This window comes from Lepisosteus platostomus, chromosome 15 (genome assembly GCF_059453375.1).
Source record: "Lepisosteus platostomus isolate fLepPlt1 chromosome 15, fLepPlt1.hap1, whole genome shotgun sequence".
Taxonomy (NCBI): Eukaryota; Metazoa; Chordata; class Actinopteri; order Semionotiformes; family Lepisosteidae; genus Lepisosteus; species Lepisosteus platostomus.
In genome coordinates, this window is record NC_142625.1 from 23,446,772 (window position 1) to 23,467,814 (window position 21,043).

Sequence of the window (21,043 nt, forward strand, 5' to 3'; positions counted from 1 at the left end):
TTGGAGAGAGCCCAAGGGAGGAAAAATAGGACCACTGCGTCATGTAGTCCGTTCATTCAGTATGGTGTTCGGCAGCTTTTTGATACCATCCATCCATCTTCTCACTGCTTCTTCCAGTTCAGGGTCGCAGGGGAGCAGGAGCCTATCCCAGCAAGCAATGGGCACAAGGCGGGGTTCACCCTGGACAGAAGCCAGGGATATAGACACACACACCCTCGCACCCTCACCCCTAGGGCCAATTTTACCAGAACCCATGTTTTCGGACTGTGAGAGGCAACTGGAGCGTGGGAAGAACATGCAAACTCCACACAGATAATACTCCAGGCCTGGAATTAAACCCAGAGCCCCAGCGCTACAAGGAAGCAACGCTAACCACTGCCCCTTTTTTTTATACCAGCAAAGAGGAATTTCCTGCGTTTTCCAAATCAGTCACCAGGGGGTTTTATTTGACATAATTTTTAATCCTGCTTTCAATTTTCTTTGTGGTCGCTCAGTACTACTACAGTATCAAGGACATCAGCATTGGTGGGCGCTGTGTTTGCAATGGGCATGCAGAAGCTTGTAATGCCAAGGATCCCACAGACCCCTACAGGTAAGACGTTGGGTTGATCGGGGCCTATAATTTGTGCCCTTTATCGTTTCCCTGGCCCCAGTAACTATCTGTTGTCCCTTGCGTCCCGGTTATGTTTCTTAACCTGAAGCAAATTCATATGAACAAATCTGAGGCATAAACATAGTTGTTGGTGTGGAACATGTCTGTACAGTGTCTTCAGTGTTATAGCTTCAGAGCTGTTAATCTGTTAAGACTAAACAAATGTACTGTGTGTGGGGCCCACTGGAGTGATAAAAACACATCTGTTATCAGTTTTAATTGCATGCTTGAGGTGGCCCAACATGCTGTGTCTTGATTTGTGAGGGCTTTCTGACATTTTAAATTCAAATTTCCCAGTTCATTTGTTGTCAGAAAAATATGATGTGTGTGGACCAGTTCCTGCTTTTTCTCACATGGAAATTGCGGTTTCCACCTGCTGTTTTTCGACAGCAGCTCTACTTGTTTGCTGTGAATGTTAGCATTTACGTGCTCTATCCTGAATCGTTGAGTCGCTTCTGGGTTTTTTCTCTCATGATCACAGCAGATGTTTAGCTTTGGATAAACATTCATTTTTGCCAAATGTAGTCATGCGTGAGAATGTGCATTTGAAGTGGTCGATCTGTTGTCCTTCAATGTAATTAAGTCAGCTGGCGTGTTAGGGGAATTGTGATTTCGGAGAACTATTCCTATAAACCCACAATCACCATTTTTTTTGTGTGAAACCTTTATTATAAACCGATAATTCATAATTGAATAACTTGTCATAGGGCCAGCTTGTACAGTAGGGCTTTTTTACTGGAGCAATGTGACTGGGGTGCTTTTTTCAAGAGTACAGTATTAGTGCCCCATTGGGGATTTGAACTCATGACATTGTAAACAAAAGGCTGCACCACACCACTAGGATGAACGTATTGACTGATCGTTTTTCATATTCAAGTGTTTTGAAATTATTAAAATACAAGAGGGTCTTTGCTACTTTTATTAATCTAGATTAATTCATTATTTTTTTCTGTTTAGGATTGGTGCATACCACAGCATCGAACAAGATTCCTTACTGTGCTGTACTGTTATACAGTATGTACAGTACTTAACCAGAATAGATTTTTCTTACCCAGACATACCAAATAGATTTTTTTGTGGGCTGTGATATGATACGATGGCTACAGAGGGTTGATAACCGTTACAAACAAGCAAGACAAAAGTCAAAAATTGTTTGCCAGGTACAGAGATATAATTCAGATATCTTGTGCAACCATTTCAAAATGCCATGAAAATGTTGCATCTACCTCCATGGGCATAGCCTATTGTTAGGCTGCAGCTACACCACTTTATCAGGAGAGGCAGAACTGCCAAGAAACAGCAATAAAAAACAGAGTGTGAAATAACAGATATATTAGGGCAACAAAAGTCCTTTATTGTGCTGTTGGCATGTTATTTTTCTCCAGGCTATAGTCAGCTATTGTTATTTTGGGTTATTAAGATACATACTGTAGCATGGTTCGAACTAGTATAAATCCTTTTATGTCTTGTCTATAGACACTTGTTTGTAAGTCCTTCAATATTACAGAAAATAATATTTCAGATGTTTGATTTTTGTGTTAGCACCCACAATGAGGACAGGAAATGTTGACATGACTTGAAGGAAATTGTTTTTGCTGATTGTTCTGAAGAAGCACCTGGAATTTGCCAAATGCTTTGGAAATTGCAGGAGTCGGCCAGATGTGCTGAACAGGACGATTTGAGATTTGAGGCGAGATCATCCATTTCCAGTGCTGGAGGCTATCTACACCATCTCCTGTAGCTGTCATTACCTTGTCAAATCCTCAAGAATCCCTTCTCTGCCTGGGGCACCTCCTCCAGTGCTAGTTTGTGTAACACATACTTTTGTCTAGAGGGATTCAGTCCTTTTTTTGTTATCCGTGTTTTTTCAAGAACTTTTCACATCGATCCTTTTTTGTATTTTTTTATTAAAAGTTAGACAAAATGACATTTGCACCTGCATCATTCATTAAAACGAAAAATGAGTTTCCAAAAGATCAGCTTAAAAAGCTTCATTCTGAGAACTAAATGAGGTTGGCTTTAGGAGGAGCTGAATACACAATAATGTCCAGTTTTTTTATTGCCTCACTGACTGGGTTATTAGAAATCATTTTGTTGTTTACCATATCAACAAGTGATGTTGTAATTGTAATAAAAAAAAATCCAGCAGGGATGCCTGCCTTTTTTCTATAGGTAAACGTCCAACAGCTTCACTGCTGACCTGTTTATGTATCATCCTCACTTGGTAGCGATGAAAGATGTTATAGTATTTTTCCTCTTTTACCTTGCTTGAACATAACACATTTCAAAGTATCAGAAGCAGTTAGAAGTGATTGTCTGCAAACAGAAGTAATCCAATCGATATTAGAAAAGCCTAGTAACGGCAAACCACACTATTTTGTGCCTTTTGCTGAATGTAATTATGTAACTCGTGGAGCGTGTAAACTGGAATCCATCTTTCCAGTGAGTGTGGCATTTCTCCCGAGGAGAGTTCAGAGGGTTGGGAGATAAGCTGGGAATTCTGGGTGGTGGAAGAGACGTTTATCAGCGGAGGAATTCAACCATTTGTCAGAGCTCACAAGATGGAGACAGCACGACCCAGCACTCCCAGACCCGCATTTAAACCATCGACACTAACCAGGCCGAAGCCAGTGATGTCTTGTTTAAGATTACTTGGAATTTGTTTAGCATTTTCACATTTTTGTTTATTTTAGAAAAAAAACGCATTGAGCTAAAATGTGTTCTAGTTGTCTATCTCATTTTTACACCACATTTGTCGCATTTCACAATATGCTACTCATCCCATCCTATACAATTTGTTTCAATTGTGTAGGGTGAAACTCTGAATACACAGTGTGCTAGTGCCAGGATGACCTTTTCCGCTTAATTCAGGGCTTTTAGTTGTGAGTTTTATTTCTAGTTTAAATTAAAGTAAACTGCTGCAGTAGAGTGTGTGACAAAGTTAAAGCTCAGGAAGGTTTCAGTGATATGCATATACAATTATATAACTATATGGTTTCTTCAATAGTGCATTCTCCCTCATTGATTGAAACTAATTGCTGTTTTTCTAAAACAAAATCTTGGCCTGTTCTAGCGTAAAACTTGCTTGAAACATTTTTTCAAGTCATACGGAAAGCACACTATTTAAATGTGATCATATATATTATTTTCAGCCTTTTCTTAGCTTCATTTATCATTTCTAGTTATTTTTACAATAACAGTGGTAAGCCTAATGAACCCTTTTTAATGTAGGTACTCTGACAAAACTGTACAAGAACAAGACTTTGATCTGTTTACAAATGCTGTGATTGTACTGGAGACCTAAATATCGTAGCACTCCATTGTTTCTCAGATCCAGATTCATTTTTAAAAGACAATAAGGGTTTGGTCAGTGCATGAGGCCCACAATGAAGAGTAATTATCTTGTTAGGTCAAAAATTGCTTGGAGCTGTTATTGGTTTGAACTTGATTTCTATTTGGCGTGTAGCACTGGTAAGAATAAGTGACTGAGGTCTTAGCTAATCCATCTGAGAGTGACCATTTTTGTTGTTTTTTTGGATGTTAAAGACTGCAGTGTGACTGTCAGCACAGCACTTGTGGAGCATCATGTGACCGCTGTTGCCCGGGATACAACCAAATGCCCTGGAAGCCAGCTACCACGTACAGTGCCAATGAGTGTGAACGTGAGTAGAGACATCGAGTTCGGGTTGTATGAGTTGTTTCTTTTGTCTGTGTTCATAAGGAGCTTTTTTTCTGCCTTCCTTCACCTTGGGTGAGGGTCTTGTTTGGCCTAGGTCAAAGGCATTAGAAAACCAGCGCAGCGGTTTATGTACCATAATACATAAACATCAGATCCTGAACCATGTTTGTAGGTAGAGTTATGCGTTGTGGGGTTAATTACATTGTAAAGCCTTCTTTTAGACTTTTCTTTACTGTCTTGTTTGTGGTTAAACAGAGACCTCAAAATAAATCATTTTGTACAAAAGCTGGGGCTGAACCTTTGGCTTTTGGTAGCAGTATCCAAACCCATGCTTTTCATCTGCTTGCAGGTTTCATTGTTGTTTCTTGGTTTCCTACAGTGTTAAATCTGTAACTCGGTTCAATTCTGGTAATAAATCTCAGGTATGTGAATTCAGTTGCAAATCGAGGCTGTGTCAAACATAGTGATGCCAAAGAAAATAATGCAATTAGTTAGTACATACAGGTCAATGAAATATTAGTGTTTAAGAAAGGTTCCATAATGGCTAAAGTATGTAAGACGTCTCTCATGCAGCTGGCTTCTGGTATTGTTTTTTTAAATGACTTTGCAAATTGGAAATTTGTATATTGAAGGGAGTGTGTTCTTGTTCGAGAGCTTCTGTGGGTGGATGAGGGCCTCCCCCATGCTGTCCTGTCTTATCTAGGCTCCCAGTAAATTAGAACATCTGTCAGCAGGAATAAGAGGCACCAGCAGTCTAAACTAAATGGAATTGTTCTTTAATTGTTTTTACTGCGCATTTCAGGGGTCAATCTCAATAGTTTTTTTTTTGTTTTTAAGAGAGGCCCATAAGGAAACGATACAATCTATCCTAAATCTTTTTGATGACACTCACGTGATCCTGTGACAAGGAATTGTACTGAAGTCATTTCTCATTCCTCTTTCAGAACACGCAACAGGAACTTAATATTATTACTTAATATTATCCCCAACCCATCAAAAGAAACATATGTGTATGAATTTCCGTGGTACATTTAAGAACATAACGTGCACAAGACTGGGTTGAGAACACAGCCTTTCTGCTTCTTCTTAATCGCCAAGGCATTGCTCCTCGTGGTCCTTGGTCAGACCAGGCCACAAGAGTGTGACTGAGCAAAGGATCCCTTTGTCTCAGGATTCTGTCTCCTTCTTCCTTCAGGTTCTACTCATCCTCTTCCCCTCTGTCCTCCCTCTTTCCTGCAGCCCCCCTGGGCCTCTGGGGACTCTCCCTCCCAGGTGCAGCATGTTTCTCCGCTGTGTTGAGCAGTCATGGGACTGTGAGTGCGTGCGTGCGTGCCTTGAGTAACCCCAGAGCTCATTAGAGAGCTGTCTGTTGATACACAGGGCTGTACTCCCACCACCCTCCTGCACTGAAGGGCAGCCACTCAGAAATCCTTGAAAGTAGATGCTGGTCCTTTGTCTTTGAGTTCCGCTTTAATAACCTTTGGGAGGTTTTCTTCAGTAGCCCCAGAAAAGGCAGCGGAAAGGTCCCGTTCTGAAATTTCTCCCATATTGTTTACGCCTCACTTAAAACATCAGTTTAAACAAGTATTAAAGGAACAAGTAGAGGTTATTTCCGTGCAGAAAAGTATGAAGAAAGAGAGAAAATTGCAGTGTTTTGTCCAGCATTTTGCTTTTTTTTTTACAAGCAGAGAATTTGTCTGTGCTTGTTTTTTTCTGAACCAGCGCCCCATCTCTGTTCTCATCCAGATGGAAAATACTTTATTTGCAATTTTTTTCAGTAATGCTACAGAGCCCACATGAAAATGATGAGGGTTCATCCCATGACTCTCCTGGAAGCAACATTTAAAACAAATAATCTTTAAAAAATCTGTATGCATCACTGTATTGCAAATTTGGTTTTAGCTTAAAGTGTGAAGCATGATATAGTGTTTTGATTACACTTAATTGAATGGAAAAATACTCATACTTTATACACTGTAATGGAGTTTTCAGACATTAAGGCATGCAGTGTGCTACTTTGTAATTCGGTGCTACAAGTGTGGTAAAACAATCCTTAAATTTGATTTCGTTTTCATTACTCTTATGTTAATTAAGATTTTAAACTTTCAGAATCTTGTTTTACTTTACACCTTTCAGTTCCGTTCAGAATATATATCCTGCATGCTACCCCTAACTCCATGTTCTGATCTGCGATTGTCTGGAGAATGTATATTTTCTTTTGGCTTCTGATAAACTCTGCCCATTTTGCAGTGTAGCTCTAAAGCCTGCATGACTTTCAATGCCAGTTCTTCTTTTTCCCTTCGCACAGCCTGTAATTGCAACAAACACTCCTTTGATTGTTACTATGACCCGGAAGTGGATGAGCGCCGGGCAAGTGTCAATGTACATGGGGAGAACCGGGGAGGAGGAGTCTGCCTGGAGTGTCAGGTACGCAGCTGCAGACGATTTGAAGCCCGAGCTATCACAGGTCATTTTCACCGATACCTGATGAACGTCTGCTTGTTCTCTCACATACAATTGGCCTGTATATTGCTGGAACTAAAGCTGTGAATGATGCAGTTTAGAGGATGGCTAATTTTACTCAAGTTTTATTGTCAGCAGTTTGCATGTATCTGGAGCACTTCCATTACGTAGCATGAGGTGGGCTAATAATTGTGTTTTGTGCTTTAAATAATTAAAAAGGGATGTTTTAACACCCAAATCTTTGAATCATTATTACATGGAAAGGTGATCATTTATTTTTGGGGGGAGCGCATTGGAACGTTGTTGTTGTTTCCTTTCACAGCATCACACCACGGGCATTAACTGTGAACGCTGCATCCCTGGATACTACAGGTCGCCTGACCACTCCATAGACTCTCCGCTGGCCTGCTCACGTGAGTGATGTCATCGTGCGCTCTGTGTGGCAGCATGTGAAATATTGTCTAGGAGACAGCAGATGTACTATTTGTCATTAAGTGAGTTTAATGTGCGCTGTGAGATGGTCACTTAACAAATTTTTCCATTTTGAAAATCGTCAGTATGCCCTAAGTATTTTAGGATTCGATTAGATTCGTAACAGCTGTTAAGCCTTTTCTTTTACAGAATAATATGAGATTTAAATTGGGCATATTGAATTCAGTGGGATGTCATTTGCAAATGAATTGATTATAGAAGTGAATATAATAATTCTGAAAGTGAAAAAGAACACGTGAGGTACTGTAATCGCAAAATGGAACGAAAATGGAAAAAGGTAAAATAGTTTTAGCAGAAGTATTTTTTTCTTTGGGTCCAATCTTATCCATCTGTGCTAAAATGAGGTGAGTACAAAAGTTTTAAGTCAACCAATAGGCCAGTGATCTACAGTAGTACATTTGTCTGGGCTATTAGTAGGGATTTCACTGGACCACGCTAAGTATACCTGATTATGTACAGTAGATCCACACGTGCATTTACAAGAAACCTTACAGATTAGAGGTTGCGGACCCCTTTAAAAACCCCTTTTAATTATCCAACAAGTTGGATAAGCAATTTCTCTCTCCTCTACCTGATCTCCTGTGTTGTGCAGCTGTTGTTTAACAAAAGCCACAGCACATCGCCCAGGTGGGTTCTTTAAAGGTGAAAGATGAAATGAGTCCCCTTTCATAGTTAAAGTCTGGTACTTGTCTTAAACTGTATCCAGTTGTCTCTCTCCACCAGTGCCCTGTCTGGACACAATACTTGTACAGTAGGTCATAACTTTGAGACAGACTAAGCTCCAGTCTAATCGGATCTTCAGTGTTAAGGATTTCAGTTTCATTAATGTGTGGCTATTTGACCCCAGGGTGCGTCTGTGACTCGGCATTCACAGACGGCACGTGTGAGGACCTGACCGGCCGCTGTTACTGTAAGCCCAATTACACCGGGGAGAACTGCGAAGCGTGCGCCGAGGGGTACGCCAGCTTCCCCGAATGTTTCCGTGAGTCTCGCTGCTCTCTTTCCTCATGGTGTACAATTCAATCTGTGTGCCCGAGCTGTCTTTAGGGTTTGGTCTAAAAGTAATTCGCTCTCTTCATGTTAAAGAAACAGGACAGACACCTGTCACTGTATGTGGTGTCTTTAAAGAGTGTGTGACATTCTGAAGCAGCCGGGTATCAGAATTTACGTTTTGTGTTGGTTTTGAAAATATTCTCACCCGTGTATGCTCTTTAAAGTTCTGTATATCTAAATACACATTGTGTTCTTGTCCTAAAAGGGACATTTTATGGCAACACACGTTGTGCCTGATGGATAAAATACACTTAGAAATGCTTTTGTTTAGACCAGAGGAATGAGAGAACACGTTGTCTCTCATCTCGCTCTCTGAGTAGTCGTCCGTAATAAGCTTTTTAAAAGTGCTCTAAACTGTGCTTGGGTTGCATCCCTGCTGCAGAGAGCCCAGGTTTGCAGAGCAGAAACTAGCTTGCTTGAGCTCCATTTCTCAGCTGTCTCCCTGCGTTGAATGATTCTTGTCTGCTCACCTTTCTCTCCTTCTTGGTTTGCGTCTGTGCAGCTGTTCCTGCCTATCCCAACAACAGCAACGGCGAAGCTCTACCTGCAGGGGAAATAATAAGTAAGGTTCTTGTGCTTTTTTTTAAAAAAATAAAAGTTGCCATTCAAATGCCATATAGGTAAAGGAGCTTTTCAATCAGAGGTCCAGGTGCCCTAGGGTGTTCTCAGCGTCCGTTCAGGTGTCTCCCCAACGAGGAAAAGTGCACAGTGGTTCTGCTTTGAAAAAGCTTACAATCAGTCTGTTCTGCTTTAATATTTTGTAGTTAATTGTTATGTAATTGTATTACTAAATTTTGATTTACTGTTTAAAAATGGGGAATTCAGAATTTCACAGTTTCCTGAAAGGAGGTTTTCCTACCACAAAGGTTCAGGTCTGAAATATTAAATGCTAAAAAGATGATGGTGTTTTGACCTTCACTGCCCTGTTTTTTTGGCTGTCTCGTCATTCCACAGACTGTGAGTGTAATGCTGCTGGCACAGAGGGTAACTCCTGCCGCCCAGATCCCAGTCGCAGGGCCTGTGTCTGCAAACCGAACTTCCAGGGATTTCACTGTGACCAGTGTGCGCCCAATTATTTTGGACTCAACTGTCAGCGTATGTACTGTGTGTTTGTTTTCCAAGTTCCATCTCGATCACAATTTTCTGCAAGGTTCTACTTTTGCTGAAAGTGTTGTATTTAGTGAACAACATGAAAACATTGAATTTTAAGTATGTCAGCAAGGAAAATTTTAGACTGATACCGTTAGCTAAATCTTTGGAGTCCTAACATAGCACAAAATTTGACACTTAGTTGCTGGCTGATTTTATTGTTTTAAAATGTTATTTTTTGTCCAGACTGTTTTATTTTTTACCAAAATCTGAATCGGCATAATCCATGGTTTCCAATTCTCCTGGTCAAGATGTGCACCCTGTTTTTTATGAAAGCAAAAGGAACCATTTAAAGTTGCATGTCTAAGAAGAGGAAATATAAATTAGAAAAGAAAAAATATGGACATACACAGCTGTGAAGTGGCAGTTGATAGATTGGTGCAAAAAGATTAAATCATCAGGTCTTTTAATTTCCTTGTAGTCAGGCGTTATCAGTTTCATCTGTTAAATTGCAAAATAACTCAATACTAAATGTTTTGCTGTCTAGAATATTAACATCCCTCATCCCTCTCCTCCCAGCCTGTCAGTGCACTGGACCAGGGGCCTTGGAAGGCAGCTGTGATTCTGAGACGGGACAGTGCCACTGCCGTAGTGGGTTTGAGGGCTACCACTGTGACCGCTGTGCTCCTGGGTATTTCAACTACCCTCTGTGCCAGTGTGAGTTTCCGGGTATAACTCTAGTCTTTGCTGTACTTTGACTTATGCAACATACTGTATGTAATCCCCAGCAGATCTGGAATCAGATCAGGAATTTTTAGATGTGTTAGGGCAGATAACTGATTGTGGCCAAGATAAGTGAGGTGTCTAAACTGAAACTGAAACTGGGGTCTGGGGTGGGGGGGGTTGTGTCCACCTTACCAGAGAATGAGGTCAGTGGGTGGGGCCTTTTATGAAAGTAAGGGACATGGCTGTGGCCTTTCATGAAAGTAAGGTCAGTGGGAGTGGTCTTTCATGAAAGTGAGATCAGTGGGCGGAGTCTTTCATGAAGGTGAGGTGAGTGGGTGTGGTCTTATGAAAGTGAGGTCAGTGGGTGTGGTCTTATGAAAGTGAGGTCAGTGGGTGTGGCCTTGCACTAAAGTGAGGTTAGTGGGTGGGGCCTTTCACGAAAGTGAGGTCGGCGGGTGTGGCCTTTCATGAATGTGGGGTCAGTGGGAGTGGTCTTTCATGATAGTGAGGTCAGTGGGTGTGGTCTTTTTTGAAAGTGAGGTCAGTGGGTGCCCTGATGAGAGGTCTTCTCAGGCAATCAAGAAGAGTGACTCATGCCTTGCTTGTCTGTGGGTCTTATTTCAGTGTGTGGCTGCAGCACAGTGGGCTCCTTGCCTGAAGTCTGTGACCCATTTGGCCAGTGTCTGTGCAGGCCTGAGTTTGATGGTCCACACTGTGAACAGTGCAAGTCTGGGTTCCACTCCTACCCCAACTGTCAAGGTACAGAGTCCTAGTCCCCATACTCTGACACTTGTGTGCTAACATAAAAAATGTTTACTTTGGTGCAGATGCAGGGCAGTGTTGTTAAAGAGTTTCCATGGTGACGTAAGGTTAAAATGACATTTTAAGAAATGTATCATTTTACATAGGCAAGTATGTACATTTCCTTAGTTCTTTGTAGTTAAGGAACTGCCATATTTGCCCTTAGTGACTTACCGGCACTTTTCATTGTATTATCAAAAAGACAACTGTGCTCTACATCCTAAAAAAACGAGAGATCTGGACAAAAGGAGATCGAGAGGGAAGGGAGCAGAATGGGGTAGCTGTATTATTTGCTTTGGGACGTACAGGTGCTCTTTGGCGAATAGATTTCCCCGATATCCAGTCCCACTGACTCCCAGTGCTGTCATTTGCAGTTTGCTCCTGTGACCCTCGTGGCTCTGTCGATGCCAGCTGCAGTGCCTCAGGGCACTGTCACTGCCATCCCAACTTCTCTGGTGTTTCCTGCAACAAGTGTGCCCCTGGCTACTATGGTTACCCCAGCTGCACGCGTAAGTTTCCCATTCATGTCCTGTAAGTCTCTACCCGTATACTCTGGCCACACATTTCATTATCTCTATTTATAAGTTGCCTTTGAAGATTTTTACTAAACCTCATTTTGCAAGGATTGGACCTGGGTAAGATTTTAATTGCCTGCATTGTGTACTCTTTAAAGTCCCTTTATGATGTGGTGGTGTGTCATTCCTTAAGGAATTTTACCTATTTATTTATTCTATTTTGCCAGGGGTTTTATCCTAGTTTTTTATGGTTTTAATGTGCACTATAGGATTACCACAGTAAATATTTCTATGAAACTGCTTTCAGTTAGGTATGTTGTTGTTTTCCCATGGTGCAGAGTATTATAGACCACACAGTAAAAGTGCAGAAACGTGGATACATTTCCTCTGATAAACAGTCATCAGGGATTACGTCTTCCATCTCCTTTCCCAGCCTGTCAGTGCTCGATGGAGGGCTCCCGTCACAGCTCCTGCGACCAGGTGACTGGGCAGTGTTACTGCTTGCCCAACGTGGTTGGCCAGCACTGTGACACCTGTCACCCAGGAGCCTATGGCTTTCCTCAGTGTCAAGGTAGAGCCAATAATATCACTTCTGAATTTTTTGATGTGGTTGTGCTTGTCCGCCCTGTTAAACTGCCAGAGTAAAACTGCACTTTTCTTCTGATTATTGATTCATCTTCCTTGCAGTTGGCTCCTGCAACCCAGCTGGTTCAGCGCAGAATGAAGTCTCACCCACAGCTGTAAGTACAGGTCTTGTGGTAGTAAGGGTCCCAGCTGTTGCTTCGGTGAATGTTTTTACATTACAAGAGCTAAGGGACAATTCAGTCAACTGTTTCATGTTCCTGAACTTTTACTGGCTTCATCAGGGCTAAGTGTCTGATTCATTGAATACATGTACATTGTTTTATCAGTATCAGAAATGTTTTCAGGTGTGCATTCTGTCTCCAGTCAAGTGCATCATTAAAATCACCATATGTGTAGAACACGTAAAAGATGGAAAATGTACAGTTAAGGTCACATGTCCATCAGTTATGTAATCAAGAACTTAAGGAGAAGCAGAAGGTGACTTGGGTTTTGTATGCCTGCTTTACAATAACACCTTCTTCCCTCTTCTCAATGAGAGACTCCCTGATTCATTTCTCCTCAGGGTGTCTGTGTGTGCCGGCCATATGTTGAAGGCTCTTCCTGTGACCGATGCAAGCCCCTGTATTGGAATCTCTCTTCAGACGTGCTCTATGGATGCATGAGTAAGACGAGACTGGTCAGATTTATTGCTTTGTAAACGAGGAATCATGTAGGCCAGTAGGGGGTTTCCAGGTCTTGCAGCCACCCTTAGCTGCAGTGCACATTACAATTCTGACCTTACTGTTTTGTTTTTTAGGCAGAAGGTCATTTCTAATTGTCATTTATTTTCAACAGGCTGTGATTGCAACACAGAGGGCACATTGAGCACAGTAGCAGAATGTTCCCAGGTTTGTAGTCACAGATTCCATTAATTATGCATTGATTTTAAACTGTTACTAGAACAATCATTTTTCAGTGACCTTCTTCAGAAATATTTGTATCAAGTACTACTGTATTAAGTAGGTCCTTGAGATTAAGATTATGAAAGAAATGGTACATTTATTGGAACTTTGTCATGTACTGTAATCGGCTTTCATGTCGTATTTCTTAAACCCGTTTCACTGACATCCTGTGATTTAGTTAGTAATTCTGTCGCATACCTGACATATGTGAGGGAAGCTGCAGTCTTCTGATACCATGTTCTCCTTCCCTCCCAGAGTAAAGGCCAGTGTTTCTGCAAGCCGAATGTCTGCAGTGAGACTTGCTCCACTTGCAAAGATGGCTTCTACAATCTGGAGAGAACAAACTATTTTGGGTGTCAAGGTGGGGTATGCTGAGAAGATAAAAATAGTGTTAAGTTGTTCAGATCTGATAACACTCAGGGGTGCCAGGTACTATTAACATTCAATGTTTTGTGTGCACTGTAGAATGATATATGAAGAACGTAATAAAAAGCTTTGATGGCTATACACCAAGAGCCGCTGAAGTCATTCCAGCATTACTTACTGCAGTTCATTAATAGATGCATTTTCTGAAGCTGGTGTGCTTTTAGTAATCTGATATCCAGTATCTGAACTGTGAGAACAGTTACAAGAGAAATGGCACAGGGGTCTGGTGAAGATGGGTGGGGTAATGGAGAAAATTATTTTTAATGGGAAATGATATCTTTGTAGTTCTTTTAACTAGGAGGTACATCTATTTACAAAGGGGGAATGCTTCTTTAAACAAGGGGAAAGGCGTTCCCCTCAAGTATACCTGAACCAGCTACATCTCTGATGTTATTGCATTAGGTGTTTGATGATACAGCTGTGCTGCCCTGCATTTGACCCCACATGTTGTCTAGCCTTCCTGTCTGTGTCATCCTAAGGCTGTCAGTGTGATATCGGAGGCTCAGAGGGGCTCTCATGTGAAAAGAGAAATGGAAGGTGCAGATGTAGACCCAATATCGAAGGACCAAAATGCACTCGGTAAGTGTTCTGTAGAGCTTCAAAGTTAGGCTATGAGGAACCAGTTCTGTGCAAGAGCAACAGTAGACAGCTCAGTAGTCCTTTATGCACTTTTCCTCATATCCAGAGGCTTCAGATGTGTATTCATACTTTGTTTGCTTGCAGGCCAAAGAGTAACCACTACTTCCCTGATCTGCACCACCTGAAGTTTGAAATAGAAGATGGTACCATGCTGGATGGCAGGCCGGTTCGCTTTGGTTACAACCCGCTGGAGTTTGAGAACTTCAGCTGGAGAGGCTACGCACAGATGTCTCCCATTCAGGTAACTACTGACCACTCAGAAAAACATTTTCAATAAATAATAATATAGTTTTATCTAAGACTCGCCTTTCTTTTGTTCATTTTTAACCTTAACAGATAAGCAAGATCCTATTTGACATTTGCATATGAGAAGCTGTAGAGAAGTGAAATGTGCTGACTTTTGTGATTTATGACTTCTGTGATTCTCCTTCTGTGAAAATATCTGCAGATGTGGAGCTTTACTCTTATCTCCTTCAATCCTCTAGCATGTCTTCTTTTTTTCACTGAAAAAAGAGCATTTCTCCCTCTGCCAGGTGTGGAGCTAGGTGTAGTTGGCTTTGGCTTGCCACAGGCTCTGGTCTGTGCCGGGGTCAGGGACGCAAGTTGGGTGCAGGTTGGCGGTGGTTATGGAGGTGGTGGTGGTGGTAATAAGGCATGGCTTTGCTTTTTTTTCCCTGTTTTGTTTCTCTCCCTCTCTCCTTCCAGCCAAAGGTGGTGGTGTCGGTGGTTGTGAACTCTCCCGACCTGTTTCACATAGTCTTTCGCTATGTCAGCCGGGGCTCCTCTCATGTCAGAGGAAGGGTTTCGGTCCTGGAGGAGGGGAAGCATGTTGTCTGCGCCAACTGTAAGTGCTGACCTCACCCCTTCCAAGCCACGTTCATTTTTTTTACTTCTTCGCTGCCTGCTCTCTTTCCTTTTTCCCTTGGCGAGAGGCTGTTTTCTTTATTAGCAAAGGTTCAGAGCAGCACATGCTTGTCCAGGGTTTCTCCTGGAGAAAGTCCTGAGGACTCTTTCCGGGCCCCAGGCCTTAATGTGGGCCCACATCTGCTGTAATTCCCCCCAAACGCCTCTGTGTCTTTCCAGAGTAAAGTGAGAGTTGCAGTTCACGTGAACGAAGCAGAGCTCTATCTCTTCCGTTTCATCCTCAGATATGTTAATACAGGAGCTGCCGTCTACTACGGTAAAATTACAGCATATCAGTCTAACAGAAAAGGTAAGGAGCAGGCGCTTTGCAAACTTCCAGCAGGGGTTTGCTGGGTTAACAAAGTGTTTTTTTTTTAAATTTTGTTTACATCAGTCCATTGGTTAGAGATATGGAGGCTCAGTTCCCATCTTTTTTTATGAGCGTGAGTGCAGGTGTCACTATATTTATTTTAAATCGGAGAAAATATTCATTTATCCTCACAAGGAATATAAATCATGTGACGTCCTCTTTAAGGTCTAAAAGTACCAACTTGTTTTTCGAATCTACATTCAACCAATGTCAAGTTTCATTTAAGCAGCATGCAGAATAATAAAAAGTAATAATTGCTTGGATATATACGGTATAGTGCCTTTTGTCTTAACAGATCTCAAAGCACTACACATATAGTAAAGTCACCTGAGCGACATGCTGCAACCATTCTGTGCTGGCAGCCCAACTAACAATAGATTTAGTTTAAATGGGAGGTCCTCACAAGTACATAAATACAAATAGGTGTGTGTGTTTGAGACTCTATCTACATTTCTTTGGAATTACTAGGTTAAGGGCAAGTGAATGGGTTGTGTGTTCATTCTTCAATGTGTGTGTTTGACATTAAAAGTGTCTGTATTGTCCCTGGTTTGAATGAATTGATCTTGGATACATTCAAACTATTCTCTTTAGCATTCTTGGATACTCATGGCATACTGTAAATGAAGTAAAAGTTCCCGTGCTTGTTAGAACACGTACTCTAACAAAGGAATAAATATATCTATACTCGTATAATAGAGAAAAAGCAACAAATTCAATGATAAACTATCTCATACGGTCTTATATTTTTGTATAGCGAAGTCCATTTTAGTGTTTCAAAGCAGTTCTTCTCATAATTTGTAATGGTTACAGAATTCACATTTGATCATGGGTAAGTGAGGTGTCTGATCCCAATACTGATCCTTATATTTCAGTATTTATTATTTAACCCACCTACATATGGGATAATACAAGAGAATCATTTTAAACTATTTCTTGAGTCTGAAATAATATTCCTTTTCCCTCTGCGCAGGCTCAGATCAGTCCAAACAGATCATCTTTGCACCTAGTTCAGAGCCCTCCTTTGTGACTGTGCCTCAAAACAACTTTGTGGAACCTTTTGTCCTCAACCCTGGCACCTGGTCTGTTGTCATCGAGGCTGAGGGCATTCTGCTGGTGAGGATCTCTGCGTCATATGGCTGCTGTTTGGGCACAAGTTGTTTCAAATCTGGAACTGTTGAAATGAAACTGAAACATCTTTTGTTTCCTATTCTATATAAGTCCGTCTCTTTTTTTTTAAGAATGATACCAGACTGACAAATGGTGGAAAACTTTTTTTTTCTATTGTGATTCTTGTTCACTTAAAAACTAGTTTTCTATTGTGGTCAAGTTTTTTTCCTTGGAAGTTGCTTTGTTGTGGGAACTTCAATGGAAATTTGATATATAAATATTTCGTATTCGACCGCAATAAGGACATAACAAAAGTTCAAAACAACATGGGGCCACTTGACCCATCTAGTTCTTTTGGTAGTTAGTAGCTAATTGTCCCAAATATCACATCCAGCCATATTACTAAAAAAATCCAGGGTACTGGCTTCAACAGCCTGGCTAGAGAACTTATTCCATACTCCTACAAACCTTTGTGTAAAGAAGTAAGTTTTGAGGGAAAATATTTGTGTTAATAAATTACACAGTAATAGTGTGTAATTCATAATTTATGAAGTGGGCTGACTTCAAGAATGTGTTAAGAGTCACAATAGCGACAATAAAAATCTTGTTTGAATTGCAATGTTTTCTTGGGCCTTTCTTTCAGGACTATCTGGTGCTATTGCCCAGTGCATACTATGAAGCCCCCATCCTGCAGCTAAAGGTCACAGAGCCTTGCACCTATGACCACTCTCCAGAAGCCAGCCAAAAGTAAGGCACCCATACATCCTTACAGTGAGAACAGAATTGTTGTCTACAAAGATTATTTTTTGTACAACTGTTGTAGGAAGAGTTAAGAGTAATATGACAACGCTTTGTTTACTACATAACCATTCAGAATAAGATTCATGGTGCAGAATAGGCTTGTGCTTCCTGATTTGGAATAAGTGGTTAGAAAATGAATGGTTGGATGGATGTAGTGCAGAATGGTTATTGGTTAAATGCAACAGAAGTATAGCAGGGTAGTATGACTGAGCTAAAAACAGTGGACAGGCATCAAGAAGTACATTATTGGTGACAAATAGAGGTAACTTAAACAAGAGGGTTTTAACATAGAATGGGAGCAGGACTCCCAGGTGCAGTCTGAAGGGATCAGATTTAAGTAACCTAAAGATGATGAGGAATGGAGACGTCCTGGTGTGCACAAGCTGCTGGGATCTTCCTAAGAGGAGCTGATGAAGATGATGAGTGGGACAGACATTAGCAAGAAGCCATTAGCAACCTTTATCTGGAGGACTGGATAGGAGCAGCATGAGATCGAAGTCAAACTGGTCTTGATTTGTCTGCTTGAGTGAGTGTGCATTTTCAGCACCACCTCATGCATTAGCACAGCTGCAAAGCTTGTCCTCACTGTGTGCCTCATTGCATTTCACAATGTGGCAAGATGCAGATGGTGCCTCTAAATTCAGCCGTTCTGCTCTCCTCTCATCACAGCTGCCTGCTCTACAAGTATCTGTCCCTGGATGGGTTTCCCTCAGCCCCAGGCAGGGATGCCACCTGCAGATTTGACAATCACCTGCCCAGGCCCTGCCAGACAGAGAAGATCACTCCTCACCACCCCTCCATGGCCATCTGCAGTGGAAACGACGTGAGTGTCCATGTTGCACACCACACCCCATTCTTCTGAGATGGGCTGCAACAAAACCTCTATTCTATAGCAGACATGGATAAACCATCAACCATTTTAGTATCCTGTGGACAGCTGTAGTAGTGTGCCTATTGATTCTCATTTCCATTTTATACCCAGAAGAGATTTAAGGTTCAGTGCCTATGGCTGTGGTTCTCAGGTGACCCACACATCTGATGGTTTTCATGCCATCATTTGATAACTGAAGCGTTTCTTGATGTTGTTTCATTGGAAAATTTTGCATTTGGTTTCAAGTCACAAGTTTGGGATTTCATTTCACTCACAAAATACAATGGTTACAGCTGCAACATGTTTAAGAGCTGGAAACAAACAGTTATATATAGCTATATACAGCTATGAAAACCTGTAAATTATTTTAAAAGATGGAAAATAGGAAAGGAGAAGGGTAACCTTGCTCTTTGTTGTTAATTTAATTTGTCTCGGTGAAAAGGGCATTTGACTCCAACCCCAACAAGGGAGAGCCCTAATCCAATTTATCATACAGGTTACTGAAATCACCATTTTCCAAGGACTGGGAACAGTTGTACATTATTGATTGATTGAGAGAACACGTAATTGTATCAATTAAGGGAACTCTGCGTTTTGAGGACTGAAGGGGTTTCTGAATTTTGCTCCAAATGATCTTATTTGATAATGAATGACAATTAAGTAATTCCATCTCATCTGAAATTTTTCATTTGATGGTCGCCTATAAAACATGCTGATCTTGGTATTGCAAGTCCCTTATATTACCCTTTGTACTGTAGCTCATTTACAGTATGTGATAATATCATTTTTTCTGATGTCATTTGTGGAACTGTGAATATCTTCCCTCTTACTCCCTGCCTTGTAGCTCAACGTGCAGTTCCGGATCCCAGTTCCCAGGCCAGGCACCTATGGCCTGGTGCTGGAGTATGTGAACGAGGATGAGTCTCTGCAGACGCTGACTGTGTCTGTGAACTCGCCAGGGGTGCAGACACAAGTGGAGATCATCAAACTGTACCACTGCAAGTACAGGTGAGGCCAGGACAAAGAGTGTGCACATTGGCTCAGACTGCAGTCTGTTGAAGTTCTCCGGTCCTGACTAAAGGGTATAGATGATACGCAAAACTATTTCTTTGGGAGGCAGCATATATTAAAAGACCTAGAGCTGGTCTGTATTAGATCTGGCAATGGCACACATTTCTTGTGAACTATCCTGATTCCATCAAATATCATATGAAATCCAGTGCAGATGTTTTTACCTTTATTAATGACATTTAGACACCTTAATAGCAAACCCACATTTCTAAAAATGGGAATCGTGTCATGATGTTTTTTTTCCATACTCCTTTAGCTTCATGTGCCGGGTTGTCTCCACTGACAGCAAGAATCGAGTTGGTATCTTTTCCTTGACAACAGAGGCAGATGTGCAGTTTATTGCAGACAGAGCCAACTTCTTCCTGGTGAGTCTGGCTAACTTTTAAATAGTGTTTGATCAATGTAGTAAACTTGCCATGATGTACCACATACATAGCAAGATTTATTCCACTTTTTAAGTCCAAATTAGATGCATGAATATATAATCAAAAAGGTTCTTATCATTGGTATGACACATAGCTTTGTGTCAGTGTTCCACTTCCTTACATAAGGTGTTCCAATATGAACATTCTCCTCTCTTTTAACAAGTCCTCATTCCATGAATTATTCATTGTAGAATCTATGAAGCTCAAGCACAGAATACACACAGCTGCAGACGGGTATCCTTGTGTGAACATCCTCTTGCTCTCTAACACAAGATCTGTCCTCTGTCCTCATTTCCATGTATCTCCAGCACAAGATTTATCTCATCCCTCACGAGCAGTTCACTATGGAGTACGTGGAGCCCCGTGTGCACTGCATCAGCACGCATGGGACATTCTCACCAGCCAAGTACGCTGCCTTAATTGAAATTTCTGTCCTTTATGAATTTTGATTTGTTATCGACAGTGAAAGGAAGTTTGGCACCATCCGCTAGCTTTTGTGGGCTGCTTCCTTTCCTGTTGAGGTGTGCTTTATAAGAACTGTTCCTCTCCTTTCCCAGCCTTGCCTGTGTCCCATCCCGATTCCAGACTCCCTCCCAGTCCATCATGCTAAGGGAAGGCCAAGCTTCTTCCGTCCCAGACACCCTGCCCTTCTTCCACGAGTCGCAGGTCATCCCTGCGGAAAGACCCGGCTGGGCGGAGCGCTCTGAGGATCGGCCGCCCACTGCAGCAGACAACTCTGAGCACATCCGCCTGGACCGTTCCCAGGTACAGGAGCAGGATCGCCCAGCAGAGCTGGGAAAGAGAACAGACTGTAGGTCTTAGCATCCCTTGCAAGCTTCCACAGGCAGAGCGATTCCATTTCAACTCTGGATTTGAAAGCTGAAATTGTGTATCACAGTAAACTGACAGAATTTATCTGAATTGAGACAGTTTAATTTATTTGACACTAAAATAAAGAATTAAAGTCTGACAATAGTGGAAAACTGATTGGTGCATCTTGTGAGAAAATAATCTGGTTCATGTTGCACTTCTTGTATTGTAAAAAACAGTCTCGTTAGGAAATATGAGCATATTTGTAAGTCCTCTTACAGTCAGAAAAACACGTTTTGAGAAAACAATAAGCTTATGCTGCCTTGTGGGAGGAATCTAAGTCAGTTTTTGTGTTTGGCTGCTCTCCCCTGCAGAACGCTGTGGTTTATTCCACCCGTGTTCAGACTCTGGGCCGCTATGTCTTCATTCTTCACTATCACCAGCCAGACCATCCCACCTTCGCGGTCCAGGTCTTCCTCAACGCCGGCCGGGTCTGGCAGGGTAAGGCCAAGCTAGAGAGGATGATGGGACCGTGGCATGTCCAAGCACCGTGATTTATATTGTGCTGGGATGCCAACGGATTGGCAACGGACATCTCTGCTTCCCCTGGGCACTTCCATTACA

At 41.7% G+C, this 21,043-nt stretch overlaps 1 protein-coding gene across 3 annotated transcripts in view; it reads left to right on the forward strand.

Annotated features, from left to right (window-relative positions):
• The window catches only part of lama5 (laminin, alpha 5), an 84,788-nt gene that overhangs the window by 29,229 nt on the left and 34,516 nt on the right, over positions 1–21,043 (forward strand). Inside the window, exons 6-32 of one of the 3 annotated variants that reach the window (XM_088608254.1) lie at positions 495–592; positions 4,199–4,314; positions 5,571–5,603; positions 6,640–6,758; positions 7,117–7,207; positions 8,134–8,268; positions 8,842–8,901; positions 9,294–9,434; positions 10,008–10,145; positions 10,779–10,913; positions 11,330–11,464; positions 11,904–12,041; positions 12,158–12,210; positions 12,618–12,717; positions 12,890–12,942; positions 13,252–13,357; positions 13,902–14,001; positions 14,146–14,302; positions 14,767–14,905; positions 16,305–16,447; positions 17,085–17,188; positions 17,912–18,065; positions 18,958–19,121; positions 19,441–19,549; positions 19,918–20,015; positions 20,167–20,374; positions 20,794–20,920. In XM_088608254.1, the coding sequence (XP_088464380.1) occupies positions 495–592; positions 4,199–4,314; positions 5,571–5,603; positions 6,640–6,758; positions 7,117–7,207; positions 8,134–8,268; positions 8,842–8,901; positions 9,294–9,434; positions 10,008–10,145; positions 10,779–10,913; positions 11,330–11,464; positions 11,904–12,041; positions 12,158–12,210; positions 12,618–12,717; positions 12,890–12,942; positions 13,252–13,357; positions 13,902–14,001; positions 14,146–14,302; positions 14,767–14,905; positions 16,305–16,447; positions 17,085–17,188; positions 17,912–18,065; positions 18,958–19,121; positions 19,441–19,549; positions 19,918–20,015; positions 20,167–20,374; positions 20,794–20,920 (3,154 nt within the window). Of the gene's footprint in view, positions 1–494; positions 593–4,198; positions 4,315–5,570; positions 5,604–6,639; positions 6,759–7,116; positions 7,208–8,133; positions 8,269–8,841; positions 8,902–9,293; positions 9,435–10,007; positions 10,146–10,778; positions 10,914–11,329; positions 11,465–11,903; positions 12,042–12,157; positions 12,211–12,617; positions 12,718–12,889; positions 12,943–13,251; positions 13,358–13,901; positions 14,002–14,145; positions 14,303–14,766; positions 14,906–15,144; positions 15,275–16,304; positions 16,448–17,084; positions 17,189–17,911; positions 18,066–18,957; positions 19,122–19,440; positions 19,550–19,917; positions 20,016–20,166; positions 20,375–20,793; positions 20,921–21,043 lie in introns of all 3 variants that reach the window. The other 2 variants (XM_088608251.1, XM_088608253.1) reach the window with 2 other exon arrangements.